Source organism: Solea solea, chromosome 3, assembly GCF_958295425.1.
Source record: "Solea solea chromosome 3, fSolSol10.1, whole genome shotgun sequence".
Taxonomy (NCBI): Eukaryota; Metazoa; Chordata; class Actinopteri; order Pleuronectiformes; family Soleidae; genus Solea; species Solea solea.
The window spans coordinates 4,318,567-4,338,215 of record NC_081136.1 but is presented as its reverse complement, the minus strand read 5'-3'; the positions used below and the strand labels follow the sequence as shown (position 1 = coordinate 4,338,215).

Below are 19,649 nucleotides of genomic sequence, written 5' to 3'. Positions count from 1 at the left end.
CGAAACGTAAACTTAAACAAACAGACAGTTTTTCCCTTTCTTTCCCCTTGCTAAGTTAATTCTGAGCCCGTTTCTGTTATTACAGCTAATGTTTACAACGTCTTCTTCTCTGTTTTTTTGGTGTAGCGTTACAGCGCAACTGTACAGTGCTAGCATTTACTGTGTGGACGGAGGTATTTCCTGAAACGATGCCGTTGGAACTGCGCGCAGAGCATGTTGGGTCCGTGTGGAAGGGAATTGAATCCCCGCCCCACCGGTAGGTGGAGTAACGACCTCGTTCACCAAGCAGAAAAAACATTTCGACAACAGAAGAAGTAGCAGGGTCTCGACCTGCGACCCTCGAGCCGGCTGACACCCCGACTCCCCTGCCCGACAGACCTTTCAGCTGTGAGCCACTCGAACCAGACGTGTCAGAGGGAGCTGTAGCATTGTTCTCTTCTTCTTTGGTAGAAATGCGTCCTATTCCCGGCGTCCAGACCTTTACCGCCACCTGATGGTGAAGTGGGATACTACACCTGACGCGCGAGCATACCAGGGTCCGCGATATGCGACGTGCACTTCGCCGTGCGGCATGTGTTCGGAAGTATACCAGAGTTTTTATGGTCCAAACTTGGGTTTAGTACTGAAAACTCAAATTGAAACTCAAGTTTAATACTGTCAATTTGGGCTCATTAATGACGTCTTAAACTTAGGTTTAATAATGAAGACTGAAACTTAAATCTGTGTTTAATCCTGAATACTCAAACTTAAACTCAGGTTTAATACCGATGACTTCAACTCAAGTTTAAGAACACTTAGTTTGGTGTAGACTTAAACTTGTTTAATAATTATGACTCAGTTTAAACTCAGGTTCAATAATAATAACCAACAACTTTGAGTCCAACAACTCAAAATTTCTCTCAGGTCTAATAATGATGACTCAAAAAATGAGAAAAGACTCAATTTGAGTTTAATCCTGAAGACACAATCTTCAACTCAGGTTTAATGATGACAAATTCAAAACACACTGTCTGTGATCTTAACAAAGCAACTGTTAGCTATGTAGCAACATGTATTTTTTTCTTTTTTTTTTAATTTAACATGAAATTAAATATTTTTATTTTTATAATTCAGCGACAGTCAAAAATTGTGCTCCGTGATGACGTCACCAGTGATGTCATTACTCTCTTCAACCGTCAATTTGTTTCCTGGAGACAGAAATACAGTTGTTGGCATGTATGTATGTGTATGTATGTGTGTGTGTGTGTGTGTGTGTGTGTGTGTGTTAGCGTGTTAGCTACCAGCCGTCTTGCTGCAGCACCTCAACACCATCAGGACACTGCTGATGCAGAACAGACCGACGACCACCAGGTGGCACAAGAGTCTGAACCAAGAGACAGGAAGGAGAGAAGGAGGAGGGGCAGACAGGAAAGTGGGAGGGGCAGAGGGAGAAGATGGAGGGGCAGAAGGGGAACTGGGATGAATAGATTGAAAAACGGGAGTGGTCACGGGGGAAGTAGGAGGGGTAGAGGGGAGAGAGGGAGGTGTATTGACAGTTGTGGGGGAGGGGCCTGCAGACAGAGGAGTTAACCAGGATCAGTGTAGTCCCTTCAGTGTGAAAGCTCCATTAAACAGGAAGTGATGTTCATGCCCTGACCTTTGACCCTGAGCCAGCTCTGGGGAGACAACCCCAGCTTGCCAATGGAACACGAGTAGAAACCTTCATCAGACTGTTGGACTTTACTGAGCGTCAGCTGCTCGGCTGCTGCTTTGTCTCTGACATGGACGTTGTTCCTGAAGAAATACGCCGCAGGTGTGGAACCATTTTTGGTCCGACAGCGCAATGTGACCTCACTTCCTGCCATCACAGGAAGAGCAGGGATCTCAAGGATTAAAGGCATGTCTGAACAAAAGGAAATAAGAACACAGTGACACCAACAGAACAGAGACAGTACTACAAACCCCTAACCCTGTCCAGCTAACCTTAGGATTAATTCAACAAAATTTTGGGTAATCAGGCTAACTTGTGGTTTCTCTAACCCCATGAAAAACCAAAAAGCAGGTATACACAGAATAAATGTGCGTAAAATATTTGCAATTAAACCATCCTTAGTCTTACATACTGGACCTTTAAATTTTGTTATGCAGCTAACTTTATGTTTATATGATCAAGCTAACTTGAAATTAAACCCACATTTAGCTTACTAACCACAGTTTAACTTTTGTTATCCAGCAACCGTGAGGTTTATCTCTGGTTATCAAGCTAAATTCAGGTTTATTTCTGGTTGTCAGGCTAAATCCGGGTTTAACTTTTTTATCCAGCTAATTTTAGGGTTAACTCTGGTTATCGGGTTAAACTAGGATTTAATTTTTGTTATCCACAGCTCATGTTAGATGAGCTGTGGTTATCTGGCTAACTTCAGGGAAGCTTAATTAGGATAACCAAACATGCAAAGTAGTTCAGTCAGACCAGACTAATCCAGATCAGATGCTGTGTGTGTGTGTGTGTGTGTGTGTGTACCTGGTGGAACCACACTGATGTTGACCTGGTCAGTTCTCTGTCCACCACTGGTCTCACACCAGTACAGTCCAGACTTCGAAGGAGATGAGAAGAAGCAGGAATTGTATAAATGGTTTCCACACTCACCCGTCGGTCTCCTAAACAATCTCATCACATCCTCTTTCGGTCTCTCTGTTGTCCTCATCTTAATTTGACCTTCATCACATCTAAGATAAAAGCTGCCTCCACTGAGGATCTGCTGGAGGTTTGGACGTATAACCAGAGAGACTGAGGGACACACAGAGACAGTTAGAGACAGACAGTCAGTTAAAACAGGGATAGTTGTCACTTGATCTCACCTGCAGAGCTGGTCGGTCCAAACTCCAGCAGCAGTGACACACCTGCGACAGGTCAATGTCAAAGGTCAATCAACTATACGATTATCATCACATCTGTCGAATGTCTCAACATGGTGTCCATCACCACGTCCCCTCTGTCCTCTGCCTCTCACAGCTGCCCTCCACGTTCCTGTTCGTCGTCGGAGTGAGACAGGTGACGTGTCAGGACACGGACAGGCAGACCTGTTGACCTGAGGCTCAGACAGAGGACACCTGAGGACAGGTGAGACAGGCAGACAAAACCTCGAGGACATCCTAGTGTTTGACTCACCCAGCAGCAGAGACATAGTCGGTGTCCTCATGTTGTCTCCAGAGCAACTGATGGAGACACTGACTGTGGCAGAGCCACAGGGCGATGCCCACAGCTTCACTTCCCCATGACAACCTCCACACGTCACGTGTGGCTCAGGTTCTAGACTTGGGTCTAAATCTGGATCTAGATCTGGTTCTTAAATTTCAAACTTAAATTTGGGCTTTACCTGTTGACTTAAACAATTCCTTAGTGAACCCAGGTTTGATACTGAGGACTTAAACTCTGATTTAATACTGAAGACTCATACATAATTCTGATGACTTAATCTTAAATTTGGGTTCAATTCCAATCACTCAAATGACTCAAAACAAAAGTCAGGTTTAATGCTCATGACTTAAACCCAAGAAAATAATCAAATAATCAAAAATCTCCGTAACACTGACGACTTCAACTTAACTTTAATATTGTAAATTTGGGATCAATACTGATGACTCAGACAAAAACTAAGATTTAATAATAATGACTCAACATTTTTTAACTCAGGTTTACTAATGACGACTTAAACTCAGGTTTAATAATGACGACTCAAAGAGTTAATCTTCGGTTTACTAATGACTTAAACCTAGGTTTAACAATGATAACTCAGAAGATTAAAAAAATTAAACTCAGGTTAATTAATTGTGACTTAAACTCAGGTTTAATAATGATTTAGTTTAGAAGACTTCAAATATTCAACACAGATTTATAAATGACAACTTACACTGAGGTTTAATAATGATGATTCAGAAGACTCAAAAATCAAACTCAGGGTTAATAATGTTGACTTAAACTCAGGTTTAATAATGAAGACTCAAAGGATTAAAACAGATTAAACTCAAGTTTATTACAGAAGACTGAAACTTAAACTGGGGTTCAGTGCTAATGACTCAGGTTTCAATCTGATGATTAAAATTAAAATGTGGGTTTAATCTTAAACTTAAACTCAGGTTTAACACTGACAATTGAGAATACACTTGTGTTTAAAGTGGTGTAAAAGTAAAGTCTGCGTCACTTATCATCGATTGAAACAGTCGAAAGCAAAATGTGGTTGTTTCATCTCATACTTTTGAATTCGTTTATTAAAATACCTGAATTGAAGCATCGATTAGAAGTCAGCTGACGACAAAAACAAATGATCATGTCGTAGCTGTTCGGGCGACAGGAAATAGTGTCTGTGATGCTGACAAAGCAACTGTTGACAATGAAAAATTGATATGAAGGGAAATAATAATTTTATAATTCAGCGTAACAGTCAGAAGTCGTGCTCCGTGATGACGTCACCAGTGATGTCATTCCTCTCTTCAACCGTCAATTTATTTCCTGGAGTCAGAAATACAGTTGTTAGCATGTGTGTGTGTATGTGTGTGTGTGTGTGTTAGCGTTAGCGTGTTAGCTACCTCTTTTTCTGCTGCAGCACCTCAACACCATCAGGACGCTGCTGATGCAGAACAGACCGACGACCACCAGATGGCACAAGAGTCTGAACCCAGAGACAGGAAGGCGAAAAGGGGGAGGGGAAGACATTAAAGTGGGAGGGGCAGGGGGAACAGAGGGAGGGGCAGTTGTGGGGGAGGGGCCTGTAGACAGAGGAGTTAACCAGATTCAGCGCAGTCACTTGTGCTTGTAAGATCCAGTAAACAGGAAGTGATGTTCATGCCCTGACCTTTGACCCTGAGCCAGCTCTGAGGAGACGACCCCAGCATGTCAGTAGAACACGAGTAGAAACCTTCATCAGACTGTTGGACATTACTGAGCTTCAACTGCTCGGCTGCTGCTTTGTCTCTGACATGGACATTGTTCCTGAAGAAATACGCTGCAGGTGTGGAGCCATCTTTGGTTCTACAGCGCAACGTGACCTCACTTCCTGCCGTCACAGGAAGTGCAGGGATCTCAAGTTTTAACGGTCGGTCTGAACAAAAGGAAATAACAACACAGTGACACCAACAGAACAGAGACGGTACTACAAACCCCCAGCCCTGTCTAGCTAACCTTAGGATTAACTCTAGTTATTAGGTTAAACTCTAGCCCCACAAAAACAGCAGGTGTACACTTATCCGAGCATACTTATGTGTAAAATGTTTAAATATTTGCGATTAAAACTTCCCAAATGTTACATACTGGTTCTACGTCTGTAAACATGCTAACTAGTCTGGTTATCAAGCTAAATTCAGGTTTAGATGTAATCCACCTAACTTCACATTTAACTATGTTTGTCTAGCTATCCAGCTAACTTCAGGTTTAACACCAGTTATCAGGCTAAATGTAAGATTGACTCTTGAGGTTTAACTTTTGCTTACTAGGTAACCTCAGCTGTAACTTTGGTTATCAAGCTAAGCTTAAATTTAATGTTGGTCATCAGGACTAATTCAGGTTTAAATTTTGTAACCCTGCTATTTTCAGATTTAATGCTATTTATCAGGCTAAATTTAGAGTTGACTCTGATCAGGTTAACTCCAGGATTAACTTTTGTCATTTTCAAGCCATGGTCAAGTATAGAGTTTATTATCCAGCTAACTTCAGGTTTAACACTAGTTATCAAGCAAAGCAACATTTTGGTTTGGCTTATTTCCATCCAGGTAATTCAAGACCTGATATGTTGAACCGTAGTTCAGAGTCAGACCAAACTAATCCAGATCAGATGATCCTGTCGCATGTGTGTGTGTGTGTGTACCTGACTGAACTGTGATGTTGATCTGCTCACTTCTCTGTCCATCACTGGTCTCACACCAGTACAGTCCAGAGTCTGACGGAGACAGGCCTGAGATGAAGCAGGAACTACCAATATATTTCCCACACTGACCCGTCTCCGCTGACCTCTTCGCTGTCTGTCTCTCTGCTGTCGTCCTCACTGTTCGTCCACCTTCATCACAGCTCAGATAAACGGCGTCTCCACTGAGGAACTGCTGGAGGTTTGGACGGACACTCAGAGAGACTGAGGCACACGGAGACAGTTAGAGATGGAGACAGGCGGACCGTTAGAGACAGAGACAGTTTTCACTTCAGCTCACCTGCAGAGACAGTCGGTCCAAACTCCAGGAGCGGAGACACACCTGCGACAGGATGTCAAAGAGAGAGAGTGAAGACAGATGTAACCTGAAGACTTAAACTTGAGGACACCCAAGTGTTTGACTCACTCAGCAGCAGAGACACAGTCAGTATCCTCATGTTGTCTCCAGGACGACTGACAGAGACACCGTCTGTGGCCGAGCCACAGGACGCCGCCCCCCTCAGCTTCACTTCCCCATGACGACCTCAACGCACATCACAAAAAGTGTGTCTCTACGCGCACAAAAGTGTGTGGACAAAGCGCTCAGGTCCATGGCTGATGTCACATATGTTCACAAGAGGAAACTGGTTCTAGATTAGTCTCAGGATCCACTACGGAGGGAAACACACACAGGTACGAGACATCTACATCGCGATTATCATCTGGATCCAGATCTGCATCTACCTCAAGATCAGAGTCTGGATCTGACAGTGAGCCCCACGTACACAGACACTGAACCACTTTGTATAAATAAAGTTTATTGAGTCCAGACAAGGTGTAAAACAAACAACACCAGGACGAATAAAGGGAAGTTTTATTACAATATCAATAATTATCAGAGAGAACACAATCACAAACTAATCATGAGGCTCTTCAGTCTGATCAGACATCAGAGGAGTTCCTTCTTCTCCTGGTGGCAACGGATTAATCATCAACCTGGTGTCTGGATTGGAGACAGAAGATAAACAACCATGACAAATAAGAAAATAAAAATAAAGAAATAAGTAGCAATAAACTACAAGACTAGATAAATAAGAATAGATAATAAATAAGAACAGACAAACATCCAGAAAACCCCCCAGAGATAAACAATGAGAAATAAAGCGGAGATAAAAAAATCCGGTCAAAGTCAGATGTAAACAACCAAAGATCAACAACAGTCAGTTCTGACCTGTGATGGTGAGACGTATCCTTTTCTCTCTCAGTAAACGTGGTTGTGTATCAAACACTTCGCAGATGAAGGTTCCTGCCTCACCGGCTATCGGGCGGTTCAGGGTCAAACTGAGGTCACCGGTTCTCAACGGTTCGACGTTCATCTCTGTTCTGTCTCTGTAACCTAGTTTCTGTTTTGAACTGTCAGGGTAAAAGTGGAGGCAGGCCTCCAGATTGTCATGCCACCAATGCACCATAGCATCGTCAGGCAGGTTAGGTGTGGTTTGGAAGGGCAGCCAGACAGACTCCGCCCCGGACTCCACCTCCACCACTGCATCTAAGATTTAAAATCACATGACAGCAAACATAATGGAATCCATGCATGTAGACGTACGTCGTAGTCCACTTATTTTTACATCCACACAAATGGAGAGGTGGCAACTTCTAATTTGCTCATGTACAAAAAGCTTATGTTTCTCGTCATATCTGCGTCATACTGACCTTTGACCTTAAGCTCCACCTGACGTGTCTCCACGATTCTTTTCTTGTCATACACAGTGCAGCTGTAGGTTCCTTCATCTATTTCTGCCGGGTGTTTCAGGGTCAGCTCGAACGTCTCGTCGTTCATCTCAGTTCTGCCTCTGTATTTCTGGTCCTGGACCCCAGGCTCTGTAGCGTGGACCATCTTTTCCCCGGTCTTCCACTCCACTGTGAAGCCCGCAGGCAGCTCAGGTGTGGCTCCAAAGGGCAGTTGGACAGACTCCACCCCTGACTCCACCTCCACCTGTAGGTCTCGGAGCTGCTGCCCCTCTGAATTGTCCTTGGGGACGTCTGTAATCCGGGGGGAAAAGTTAAGCAAGCAGTAACCATGGGAACACAAACCGCTGGCTGAGTTTGTTCATATTCATTCACATGTTCATTTCACACTCAACGGTGGGTTCGGTCTGACTTGTGGCGTGTTTCCACCGAGTGGAAGGGTTCAGTTCGGCACGGTACGTATTTTTAGTGTTTCCATTAGGAATAGTAACCGTTCCAAACTGGACTGAGCTGTACCATGATGGAAACATCATCAAGAGTTGCTTAAGTGATAATGATGTGATGTCTGCCACTGTGATGTCTGCCACTGTAGCAACGAGGAGAACACCCTCATCCAAGAGCTGTTTGGATGTTTGTTGATCTAATGCTGAGTTTCCATCGTACGCTTCGTTTTGGTACAGTATGGTACGGTTCGCGATGGTCAGGCTTGCGTTTCTACTGTGAACAGTACCTTTACTTGGTCGTCGGGGTGTCGCTTGTGCCCTGAAGGCCGCATAGCGTGTCGTCGTACCAGTGCAAAGACGCCAAAGGACAACAGTGAACGCAACCCAACAGACAACAATGGAGGACATCCATCAGTCTGCTCGGTCTGTCGGACGTCACGTTTTTTTACTCTGGTATCCCCAAGGGAAGGGTTCCAACGAATGGAATGGTTAAGGCTGGTTACTTTGGTACTATTCAGTGCTGTACCAAAAACCAAACCGTTCTACTCGGTAGAAACGTGGCTTAAAGTTGTTAATGTCCGTCATTTTATTGACTAGCGCCTGGACCAATGAAAAAGTGTCTCCTTTAATGTCTTGTCTGACCTGCAGACAGTTTACATACCGGTTTTCCTCTTGCAGAACTTTTTGTATCCAATGATGGCACCAACACCAACAAACACCAACACCAACACCGGCACCACCACCGCAGCAATCCAGGTGAGGTTGGGAGGATCTTCAGTCCCTACAAACATCAGCGACAACAATAAACAAAACAAATCCAATTAAAAGCCATGAAATTAAATTCATGAAACCTTGATATGACCTCTGTAGGAACATCACTGACCTCTGACTACAACTGCCAGCTGCACTTCACAGTGAGAGAGTTCCTGTCCGAACTCTCTCACGGTGCAGGTGTAGTTGCCGCTGTCGTTGGCGGCCGGTCTCATCAGCGTCAGGCTGAGGTTCCCGCTCTGCAAAGCGTCCGGCCTCATCTGGGTTCGACCGGCGTAACGCGGGTCCTTGGGCCTGTCCCCACTCTTGTCAAGCGTGTGAACAAATGTGCTACCGCTTCCACCCTTGCGAGCCCACACCACAAAAGATGCGCTGGACATATTCACCTGAGGCACATAGGGAAGCAGGACAGACTCTATGCCTTGTTCAACCTTCAAGAGATGCTTGCAAGCTGTGAGGACACAAGAGAGACAACCAAATTCAGCTGCTTGTTTCCAGATAGTTCCCGCTCAGCACTGCAGCCTGGTTACCTGTCATTCCTGTTTTGGGACTCAGCAATGGACGTTGTACCGACTGATCTCCAGGTTCTTGTGTCCACGTGGTTTCGTTCACACCGGTGTCCAGAGTCGCAAGTCCTGGTTCCGCTGCTGCGGCGACTAACAGGAGCACAAACACCACCACGTGCGCTGTCATCTTCAAAAGCCGGGGGGCGACTGCGCTCCACTCTGAACAGACTGCCAGTGTGAAGAGACACGTTTTCTTTCTGTTTCAACGGGAAGTCTTCATACCTGCACAGGTGCACCTTCAAAGTAAGAGCAGTCGTGGAAACTCCCTCTCTGTGAAAACATGGCTGGCCTGCAGTCATTTTTTTAAACCACTCACTCTCCTGCACCAGAGTCCATGGAAATCAGGACAATCAGTGATTTTAGCTTGTGTGGTCACTTTGCGTCACTGAGGTCAACGCTGAAATCGCTAAATAGTACATTTGATACTCGGTGACGGTGGAAGCAGCGGGATCAACGAGTGCTGTGATCCCAGGATGGGAAAATCGCCGATTTTTCTCTACAGGCTTTGGTGTGAAAGAGTCAATAAAGGAAGACATTTGCTGTTTTTCTGCAACACCTGACTTCTGAATAATGTGTGTGTGTCACTTGATTGTCTGTTTTTCCTTGAGAGGTTCAGGAAAGTGTCCGGAGTGACTTTCACGTTCTCACATACAGTCATACTGTCCAAAGTGTGGGGCAGCTTCCATTTTAGTCTTATTTTGAAAGTCACCTGTCTTGTTTTCACAAGCTGCCGCACCTGTGACATTCCCCTTGCCAACGCGGGGAATGTTCACTATGAACCTGTGGGACAAGAGCGAGAGAGAGAGAGAGAGAGAGGGAGAGTTTAGCCTTAGCATATTTCCCTATCAAATGAATGAATCAATACGTGTTTTACTGTCACACACCTGTCCCTGAACGCACTCTCAGAGTTCTGCAGGGTCACATATTTCCTGTTGTAATACATTTATTATAAGTTAAAAATAGTGCAAAAAATAAGGTAAAGGTAGACCGTGAAAATGTTCTGTAAAATTGAATTGAAGTGTCTTAGAAAGGTTTTTGGTCTATAAAACCAAATTATAATAGGTCCTCACACCACTGTGTGGGGCTCGGGACCTAATTATTGACATAGTCTGACTAAAATCGGACTTTAAATAGCATGTAAAGTGTATCCTTCGTGACGTTGCTGTACTGACAGAATTCCTTTTGAATTTCCTTTTCAGCCTTTGCACTGATTGGATTGCTGCAACAAAAGCTGCTATACGTTCTTCGCTGGAATGCGGTTTACAGTAGCTAACAGCAACGACAAGCTGGCGAACTTTGACATCACTGCCGAAGAAACCTGCACTGACTACAGGTTTAAAAGATATTACTGACAAAAGAAAGAGACAAAGTAAGAGGCCTTAAGAGCTCGTTCCAAACGTTTGTGTCAACAGCCATATTAACAGTGGACACGAGGGGGCGGAGCCTGGGGGGTCAGGTGTGTTTCTGTCCGCGGTTGACGGTGGAAAGTGAGAGTCAAGGACGCAGAAGTGAGATCGGGACGCTCACGCTCCTCACAATATGGATTCACGGAACAGGAAGTGAGAGTTTTTATTACGAGTGCGGTGACATCAGTCCTGTGTGGTTGAAATCTGCTTTTATTTTGAAGTGGCCACAGTCAACGCTGAGAGAAAGTGAGCTCTGTACATGTTTCCCCACTGGCGGTGTGTTCAGGTGCATGTGGTTATGGCACGACTCCAGCTCCAGCCTTTACATGGCAACGGAGATCTCATGGGTCGCACAACCTGAGGAAAACAGGTGAAGCTGGACAGAGGTTGAATCAAACACTGTTCACGAATGAAACCGGAATTTGTGTCCGTTTGTAAGCCGCTCACTCTCCCACACCAAATTCCATAGAGAAAATTAGTAATTTTACCTCACAGGAACACAGGAGTTGTTGATCCACTGCTGCCCCCATTACTAAGTTCAAATGTCCTATTTTGTGATTTCAGGATTTGAAATCCTTTGTTCAGATTTAGCACACATTTAGCTCATTGAGCTAAAAATCACTGTTTTTCTCTCTGGACTTTGGTGTGGGAGACCGAGCATATTCACATATACATTACAGCTCGGTTTATATGCAGAAAGACCACCACGTACACTATTTGAAACAGAAAAGTTGGTAACACCAGTCACAATGAAGGCTTACAACCAGTTGTCCGCAGATCTGTTGCTGCTGTTCCCGGTGTCACAGGTAGAGGGAGACTCTCAGGAAAGTTTCCCAACAGTAATGTTGCATTCCAGGTGTAAAAAGAGTCGAGGGGTCGATCACTTCTTAGATAAGACTCTATGATGGATGCCCCTTGTAGAAACGGCACTACAGTATTTTTTCTCTCACAGTTTATCACTCATGCACATAGTCCGGTTAAATCTTTATTCGTGGACATGATGAAATACCGTGTACAGTGTTGCCAACAACATCCAGCCTCAAGATACTTTTGCGTCATTGTCCCGTTCCCCTCCCTTCACTTCTCACCTTGAAGTTCGGATGTAAATGGAACGCACCCGAGTGTTTTTACGCGTGACAAACAGGCAGCGTCGGACGTATGCGGCAAATAACGCCATTTCCTCCTCTGCATTGGATACTCATGACATAAATGGCGGAATCCTGTATGTCGGGGTGCGTGAGGCCGCTATGTTTCTTTCCGAAAAATCGGACTTCTAGCGCTGCATTCACACGCCGCAGGATCATTTTGTACATTTCGTGATGGGATGGGAGCGCCGGCTGCAAGCCGCTGTTATTTAAAAAAAAAACAGAGAAATAACGTAGCATTTCTTCACACAGGACCGTCGTCCTGTGTGACCGTACGGAGCCGGACACAACGTGACGAGTTTCACCGCTAACTCCGGTGACCTTGTCATGCGAAAGTATCGCTGGAAGTATCGCTGAAAGTATCGCTGGAAGTATCGCTGAAAGTATCGTTGGAAGTGGCTCTAGCCCTCACATATGTTGAGAAACCGCACAAGACGACAGGCTTCTTCTCTGCAGACCACAAGTTTCCACAAGAGATAAAGTGTCGTACGACTTTGTGCGAGTGTCCACGGACAAAATCTCTCGGCTGGTCCGTCGGAGGACGTGAAGGAAGACAGTCAGACAGGTTGTCCCTCAGTTGGTTCGTTTTATTATAAAAGTTGAAGTTTCTAATCTGACAGTGAAGAAGAAGAAAAAACAAAACAAAACTCCAATAAACATCCAGTACGAAAATTAAAAAATAAACAAAAAAAACAACGACATGATGACGAGGAGGGCGCGGAAGGGGGTTTCCATGGCAACACACGGAGGTGATGAGGGGTATGAGAGGGGGGAGGGTGCAGGAGTAACCATGGTTACAGTGTGTGGGTGGGGTTTTCTTTTTTTTTACTCTACTATCCTCGGTTGTCGGACAGTTTAACGCGTGACAACCAACAACCAACACACGCGCACGCGCGCACACACACACACAAACACTCACTCACTCTGTGGTCCTGTGTGTGTGTTTCAGTGATCTCTCTCTCTGGTTACAGGTGATGGACATGCACCAGGTCACATGAAAACAGTGTGAGTCATGTGACCTGGTTCACCACTTCATCATCATCATCGTCATCATCGATCCAATAATAATAATAACAATAACAATAATAATCATAAAAAAAGGTTCTCTAGTTTGTACTTCATCAATAAAAACAAGACCCGATCAATCGTTTAAAATGATCAGCTGATCGACGCGTCTTCCTGTCTCACTGACCTGGACGTGTTACCACGGAGACAGTAAACAGCTGCTCCTGGATGACTTCACCTGTCCCTCTTCCTCCTCCCCCCTATCTCTCTCTACTCTGAACACCTGCCGTGAGGCTCCGCCCCCCGTCTGCCTTGGTCCAATCAGCAGCCAGAACTCTGAAACACACACACGCACTCACACTCTGTCTCTCTCTCTCTCTCTCTACGTCCGTCTGTCTGTCTACTCGTCGTCGTCGTCCTCTTCGTCGTCGTCGTCGCCCTCATCGTCCTCCTCTTCCTCTCCTACCTGAGCCGAGGAGCCGGGGTTCCGGGCGAACGTGCCGCCGCCGCGGTACGCCACCATGTCCTGACGGAGACAAGGGGACGGTTAGAGCCGCGGCGTCCAATCAGAGGACAGGGACGCGCCATGCGATACCGACATCAGGGAGGAAAACGCCGACTGAAGTTGATGTTTTAACAATTAATTAGTCGCATGTTTTCTGGGTTAATCAATAACCATATCTCCCAATCAGTCCGTTTCCCAGGGAGGAAACAATGTGCTCAGAGTGCCCTCTGCTGGACAGCCATTGTTATGACACCATTTCTACTACCTTAGAGTAGAAATAAAGCTTTAACTATCTGTGGATTTATTTTCTCGATTAATCGTGCACCTTTGTTCACTATCAGTTTTGTCCACAAAATAATTCAGTTTTGTTTGTTTTGCTTTTTGGAGCAAAGAAACCAGAAAATAAACAAAACGTGTTTTAAATATTAAGAAAAGAACTAAAATAACTGTATATAATTGCACTGCAGTGTGGACATAAAACATACAATTTGTAACTGATGTTAAAGCAATTATTTTGTTATTACTAAATGAGTTATATTTTGTCACAATGAATACAGAAAATCAGCTAAATTTAAGGGCACAAAAAAAATATCAACCTTTACCTTTATCAGGCGACCACTAGACTAAAAAAACAGGCCTGGCATATACACCACAGCATTTAGAGCCGTTTATATGTGTATTCAGACATTTCTTCAAACGATGACGTGTTTACGAACAACTTTATAAGAACGGAAAAGCAAAAGATCGAATCAGGAAAGTTCTGTCTCCGACCTCGTTTGTTTTTTTACGCCGAATATTTTAGAATTGAAGCGATTAGAATGATTTCACCCAGAACCCCGTTCTTACTTTAAAACGAGCAAAGACTTGGTTCCAGAATGAAACGTGTGCTTCTGCACCAGATTACAAAACAAGCATCAAAACAATAACCGATAACCGAATACGCTGCAGTACCCGACAGCGACCACCGCGCCGTCTTTGTGTTCCTCACCCGGTCGTATTTCTCTCGTAGCTTCTGGGCCTTCTCTTCGTACGGCTGCTTCTCGGGCTGCGTCAGTTTGCTCCACATCTCTCCCAGCTTCTTGGCGCAGTCCCCTATAGACAGGCCAGGGAACTGCTGCTTCACAGAGGGACGGTACTCACTGCAGAAGACGAAGAACGCAGAGCTGCGGAGGCGGAGAAGACACACAGAGGGGGAAACAATGGACGCCCAGGTTAGTGTCTGCATGTCACAGTAAACTCCTTGACCTACGAGTAAATCAGTTTTCAGTGGAGGTTTAAGTTCCTCACTTATCAGTTATTTATTATTACTTCAGGGAGTTCATTGATATTATTGTTTTGTTTTCATTTCAATTTCACGTGAAAAGTTCAAGTATCGAAAGTTCAAGGCATCTTAACAGTTTTGTGTCGGAGTTGGTAGAATTCTAAATTTTGACACATTTCCTTTGTTACTGTAAATGTGTATTGCTTCAGTTCTCCTCATCATTAGTAATAATCTGTAAAGATATCGGCCATGAAAAAACAGTATGTATAGTAACAGTTTGGTCCAGAAAATGTGGATCAGTGTTTCCCAAAACTCAAAATGACAATGTTCCCAAATGTCTTGTTTGGTCCACAAACCAACATTATTCACTGCTAATGATTTCTTTGTTATTTGGAGAAAACACACCAGAAAATATTCACATTTAAGAAGCTAAAAAAAAGCAGAATTTACACACTCACACCAACGAATCAATTATCAAAACATCTACTGATCTACTTCAGTGTCACAAACTGACCACACGAGGCAGCAGTGGACCAGCAGCTCCGCACACTGAAACATTTTTTTTTGCATTTATTGTCGCAACCGTCTTTTCAGTTGTCAGAGGTTTTTCTTTAATTTTTGCAGAATACGAGGTTGGAACAAACCAACAGGAGGGGGCGCCGTCTCTCCCTGAAATGTCCTGTGATTGGTCAAAGCCTCTGGAAAGAGAGTCTGGAGGAAAGTGCAGAGGCCACAACTTTCAAGAAATCACATTATATACATACAGAGAGAGAGAGTCGCGATATAGATAAAAAAAATATCGCGTTAATCTCGCTGGGTGACAAATATGGCGCCAATTTTTATGTGAATCCTCCTTAGATTCAAAACTTGGGAAGGCTTGCTTCGGTAAGAATATCTGAACACGAGCGAAACATCTGCATGACACAATGTCGTAAAAGCCAATCAGTACCGAAATTCTACCAAAGTCCCGACACAAACTGAATTGAAAATGGAGATCAGTTTTTATTTGGGCGCAACCGGAAAGAGTGAAACTGGGCGAGGGAGACGAGGGAGGGACAGAAACCTGGCCGCTATGAGTGCAGTTGGCTTATCATTAGCCCAAACAGAGTAGCTGCTCGTTGTATTCAACACAAGTCAACACAAATAATCCACTCACGTTAAATGTATGAGTAAATCAGTGAATTAACTTGCCAAATTTGATCAGTATTTTCAAAACTGGGAAATAATGTCTTGATTTTCATGACTTTACTTTCTATGAAAATGTACATAAAATCACAACATCCAGTGCTGCCCCCTGTGGGTTCAGCGTGACATGACCACTGAGGTTCGGGCTCAGCGCTTGGATACTTACGGGGGTCTTTTGGGGGCGTTGGGGTCTTTCCTCTTGCGGCCCCTCTTTCCGAAGCCCTTGGGTGGGATGTAGTCTTTCATCTCCCTGTTGTAACGCACCTTGTCGGCTTTGGCCATGTCCTCGAAACACTTCTTATCTGTGGGAGTCAGACCCTGAAACCACCCAGACAAACAGTTATGACCTCTGACCCCTACTGTCTGACCTCAGGTGGCATGTCTGCCCTCGGGCTTGGTGATAATTGACAATCGATAGTGATATATATATGTCACGATATAAATCAAATTAATATCTCTAAAAGGCTAAGTGATACCTCTTATGAGTAATATCTGGATACTTTTTGTTTATATTCTGATATATAGGAAATATACATGTGTTAACTAGTCATTGCAGATACCTTCTCGCGATATTGATATTATATTAGTGTATTTTCCAGCCCTAGTCTGACGGCCGACCACAGAACTAAACTGAAAGATCAGCAGTCGACAAAACAAAAAAACGCTGTACTTGTAATTGGATGGATGGGTGTTTTATTCTGAAGGAGACTTGTAAAACACGGACAACCAATAACAGGTGGCTCTAATGGTCATGTGACAGTTTTATTAGCTTTTGTAAAAAAAAAAAAAGTGTCCATGTTTACAGATTAAACAATATACGTGTCAGTCACTCTCTTACCTTCCATCTCTCGGAGCATTTCTTGGAGAACTCTGCAAAGTTGACCGACTGCTCTGGGTTTTTCTTCCGATATTCCTCTCTACACGTCTGGACGAAGAAGGCGTAAGCCGACGTCTTGCCCTTGGGCTTGTTGACGTCTTTGCGCATCATAGTGGCGGCCTGGACCAAAAACGGAAGTAAAAATAACTCATTACAAAAAACTCAAATTATTCCCCAAAAGGTTATCATTATCAAAGGTTTATTATTGTATATTATGTAAATGTTTAAAACCAAAACAGATATTATATAATGCAAATGTTAACATTTCAAAACAAAAACATCTCAGTGGCTCCGCCTCCTTTCATTGAATAAACAAATGGATGGTTCGTCACCAACCAAAAGCTTTGTGTCTGGTTTAAAAATACAAATTATTATAATTATATTATGATAGTGGGTGAATCGTTTTGCGTGTTTTCCTGTAAATGTCATTGTTTTGAAGGTCAGACAATGAAAATCATTAATATAAATAAAAAAAGGCAGATTTATTAGTAATGGATATAATCATTAGTTATGGTACTGGTACTTCTCTGACTAAAACTGCCCATTTTTAATATATATGTTGCACAATGAACCTCTTATGTAATGTGAATTTTAATGTTACAAAAAAACATAGCAACTTGTGACAAAAAAATAAATAAAATAAAATTGGCTCTGCCTCCTTCATTGAATAAACAAATGGGAAATGGATGTGGTCACTAACTAACAGTGTTGTGTCTGCAGCAACAGTTACAAAAAATACAAATTATTATCATAATATGATATTGGATTGATAATTTTTAGTGCATTTATGTAAATATGAATATATTTTTGGTTTGTTTGAAAAGGTCATAATTTTGAGGACAATGAAAATAACCAATATAAATCCAAAAAATAGACAGATGTATTAATAATGAATAGTTATGGTTCCACAATGAAAGGAGGTATATCATGTGAATTTTAATGTTACAAAAATACTTTAATTAATTGTGGCACAAAAAAAATTCTACTTGGCTCCACCCCCTTTCATTGAATAAACAATTGGATGATGGATGTGGTCACTAACCAACAGTGTTGTGTCTGGTTTAGAGCAGCAACGTTTATAAAAATACGAGTTATTGTTATTATATTTATCTCATGAAAATATGTGAATAATTTTTGGTTAGTTTGAGAACGTTGTCATGTTGAGGTTCAGACAGTGACAATAAAAACACCCAACAACAAAAAAACCCAGATTTATTAATAATGAGGGGAAAAAATAATTGTTAGTTGACTTGACAGCATCACTGAGAAGACGTAGAAATTTGTTTCAACCATTAACACAAAATGACCTTTTAACCCTGTCCACATTTAGGTCTTAATGACACATTTAACCTTGTGAAATGTTAAAAAAAAGGGGGGGAAAGTGTTTCAATAAATGTGATATATTGGCAAGAACTTCGTCCATCTTTCTCTAGGAACTCGAAATTTCATCCCCGTGGCTTCATCCGCCGTGTATCTGCACCGATTGGGAATAACAAAGAAAAAAGTGGGATCCATTTTCTCCACAGGGGAGTCAGGAGGCCCGCACACCCGGGCTGGGCACTCTCCCTGCCCGCTACGGTGGTGGGACATCCCGCAGGAGCCCGCCCGCCCCGCTCCGGCGGTGTATGGCAGCGAGCGAGAGGCAGCGGCGAAGTAAAAGCGAAGCTAGCCGCTTCTTCTATTCACATCTACGGCTGCTGCAGTTAGCTTAGCCGTGCTAGCACGCTAGCTCCGACAGAACAATGGACCACCATTTGCTTCCCGCCCTCTGCAGAGCTAGCCGCCCCATCCCCCTCCGCTGGAGACAGGCTAACAGCTAAAAAGAGACATTTAAACGCGGACACGTTAGAAAACACGGCGACCACATTCTCCGCACACCCGGGCACTTTATTGTTTAACCGCCGGGACGCTTTTAGTAGGGAGCCGCCGCGTCCGCAATGGAAATATGGAGTCTACACGACAGCTACGCATTTTCAATGCAGGGCTCCGGTTATGCTCCGGAGAGGTCACCGTTATACAGACGGGACGAGTCTATTTCCTGGCATTCATAGTCCAAAATGGGCGTTTCGTGTTTACAACAACACGTTTTGTTCAGTCCGCGGGATGCGCGCATACAAAAGCGGAAAAACACGCAAAGAGGGACCGGGCAGACTGCGTGGCCCTAAAAGCGGCCATTTTACGCTTCTTTCCCGATCTCACTCACGGATTTTTTTTTTCTTTTTAAATCACAGGATCCCCTTAAAAAATACCCGACCGGCAAATTAACGCCAGATCATTGTCAATTTGCGCTAATGACTGTGACTCAGGTTCAGATGTGGGGGGAACGCGGTACTCACTCGTCAGGGACCGGGTACAGGAGAAGGCAGACTTCGGACCAGGGTTCGGGGTTTGGATCTTGGGTTCTTGTTGTTGTTTGGAGGCTGATGCAGCGACTGGAGCCGTTGGTTCACTTTCAAACTGGGTCGACCTCGAGCCCGGCCCCGCCCCCCAGCAACGCCCCCGTTGGTTATTCTCGTTCAGGGGCGGGAATAGTGTCAGCCGTGCTGGGCGTGGCCTGTGCGAATACTCGCCGGTGATTGGTTCATGTCATCGCAAGTCAGAACTCTTTAGGAAAGGCATGTGGGCGGTAACCCTACATTCACAACAGGGCGGGGATTGTTTGCATCCCTGCGTCTGATTGGTCGGAATTGGTGCGTGTCAAATCAAGTGGCCAATCCGAGAGGAGGTGGAGGAGGGGCGACACCGAGCACAGCAGAGTGTGGATGAAGATGGAGATGAAGAATAGCTGGTGTTGTGTTTACTGTGGAGCTTAGACCGCCGCGATCAATCAACCAATCAGCTGATCGATAGACAATCGATG

At 44.0% G+C, this 19,649-nt stretch overlaps 3 protein-coding genes across 3 annotated transcripts; all 3 read right to left on the bottom strand.

Moving 5' to 3' along the window:
• Nucleotides 1-1,068: 1,068 nt before the first annotated feature.
• LOC131455872 (brother of CDO-like) lies at nucleotides 1,069-6,334 on the bottom strand. Its single transcript, XM_058623720.1, has 6 exons — nucleotides 6,304-6,334; nucleotides 6,178-6,219; nucleotides 5,841-6,101; nucleotides 4,833-5,078; nucleotides 1,281-1,550; nucleotides 1,069-1,187 (listed from the first exon to the last, which is right to left on the bottom strand). The coding sequence occupies exons 1-6, from the start codon at nucleotides 6,332-6,334 to the stop codon at nucleotides 1,120-1,122; spliced, it is 918 nt and encodes a 305-aa protein (XP_058479703.1). The 3' UTR covers nucleotides 1,069-1,119.
• Nucleotides 6,335-6,674: 340 nt separating this feature from the next.
• LOC131455840 (uncharacterized) lies at nucleotides 6,675-11,410 on the bottom strand. The gene is made up of 6 exons (XM_058623675.1): nucleotides 9,370-11,410; nucleotides 8,952-9,290; nucleotides 8,730-8,849; nucleotides 7,590-7,919; nucleotides 7,108-7,425; nucleotides 6,675-6,879 (listed from the first exon to the last, which is right to left on the bottom strand). The coding sequence occupies exons 1-6, from the start codon at nucleotides 9,530-9,532 to the stop codon at nucleotides 6,794-6,796; spliced, it is 1,356 nt and encodes a 451-aa protein (XP_058479658.1). The 5' UTR covers nucleotides 9,533-11,410; the 3' UTR covers nucleotides 6,675-6,793.
• Nucleotides 11,411-12,522: 1,112 nt separating this feature from the next.
• Nucleotides 12,523-19,286, bottom strand: LOC131455866 (high mobility group protein B2-like). Its single transcript, XM_058623712.1, has 5 exons — nucleotides 19,126-19,286; nucleotides 16,751-16,909; nucleotides 16,079-16,230; nucleotides 14,455-14,629; nucleotides 12,523-13,487 (listed from the first exon to the last, which is right to left on the bottom strand). The coding sequence occupies exons 2-5, from the start codon at nucleotides 16,898-16,900 to the stop codon at nucleotides 13,362-13,364; spliced, it is 603 nt and encodes a 200-aa protein (XP_058479695.1). The 5' UTR covers nucleotides 16,901-16,909; nucleotides 19,126-19,286; the 3' UTR covers nucleotides 12,523-13,361.
• Between the last annotated feature and the right edge of the window lie 363 nt (nucleotides 19,287-19,649).

What these genes read in the sequence shown, in the direction of transcription:
- LOC131455872 (XM_058623720.1), bottom strand. Translation starts at nt 6,334, where the DNA reads ATGAGGATACTGACTGTGTCTCTGCTGCTGA. An exon ending in GACTGTGTCTCTGCTGCTGA is followed by an intron (nt 6,220 to 6,303) that starts GTGAGTCAAACA and finishes ATCCTGTCGCAG; the next exon opens with GTGTGTCTCCGCTCCTGGAG. An exon ending in GAGCTGGCTCAGGGTCAAAG is followed by an intron (nt 1,551 to 4,832) that starts GTCAGGGCATGA and finishes CTCTGTCTGCAG; the next exon opens with GCCCCTCCCCCACAACTGTC.
- LOC131455840 (XM_058623675.1), bottom strand. Translation starts at nt 9,532, where the DNA reads ATGACAGCGCACGTGGTGGTGTTTGTGCTCCTGTTAGTCGCCGCAGCA. An exon ending in GCTGGCAGTTGTAGTCAGAG is followed by an intron (nt 8,850 to 8,951) that starts GTCAGTGATGTT and finishes TGATGTTTGTAG; the next exon opens with GGACTGAAGATCCTCCCAAC. An exon ending in GTTCTGCAAGAGGAAAACCG is followed by an intron (nt 7,920 to 8,729) that starts GTATGTAAACTG and finishes CCCGGATTACAG; the next exon opens with ACGTCCCCAAGGACAATTCA.
- LOC131455866 (XM_058623712.1), bottom strand. Translation starts at nt 16,900, where the DNA reads ATGATGCGCAAAGACGTCAACAAGCCCAAGGGCAAGACGTCGGCTTAC. An exon ending in AATGCTCCGAGAGATGGAAG is followed by an intron (nt 16,231 to 16,750) that starts GTAAGAGAGTGA and finishes GGGTGGTTTCAG; the next exon opens with GGTCTGACTCCCACAGATAA. An exon ending in AACGCCCCCAAAAGACCCCC is followed by an intron (nt 14,630 to 16,078) that starts GTAAGTATCCAA and finishes CCGCCTCCGCAG; the next exon opens with CTCTGCGTTCTTCGTCTTCT.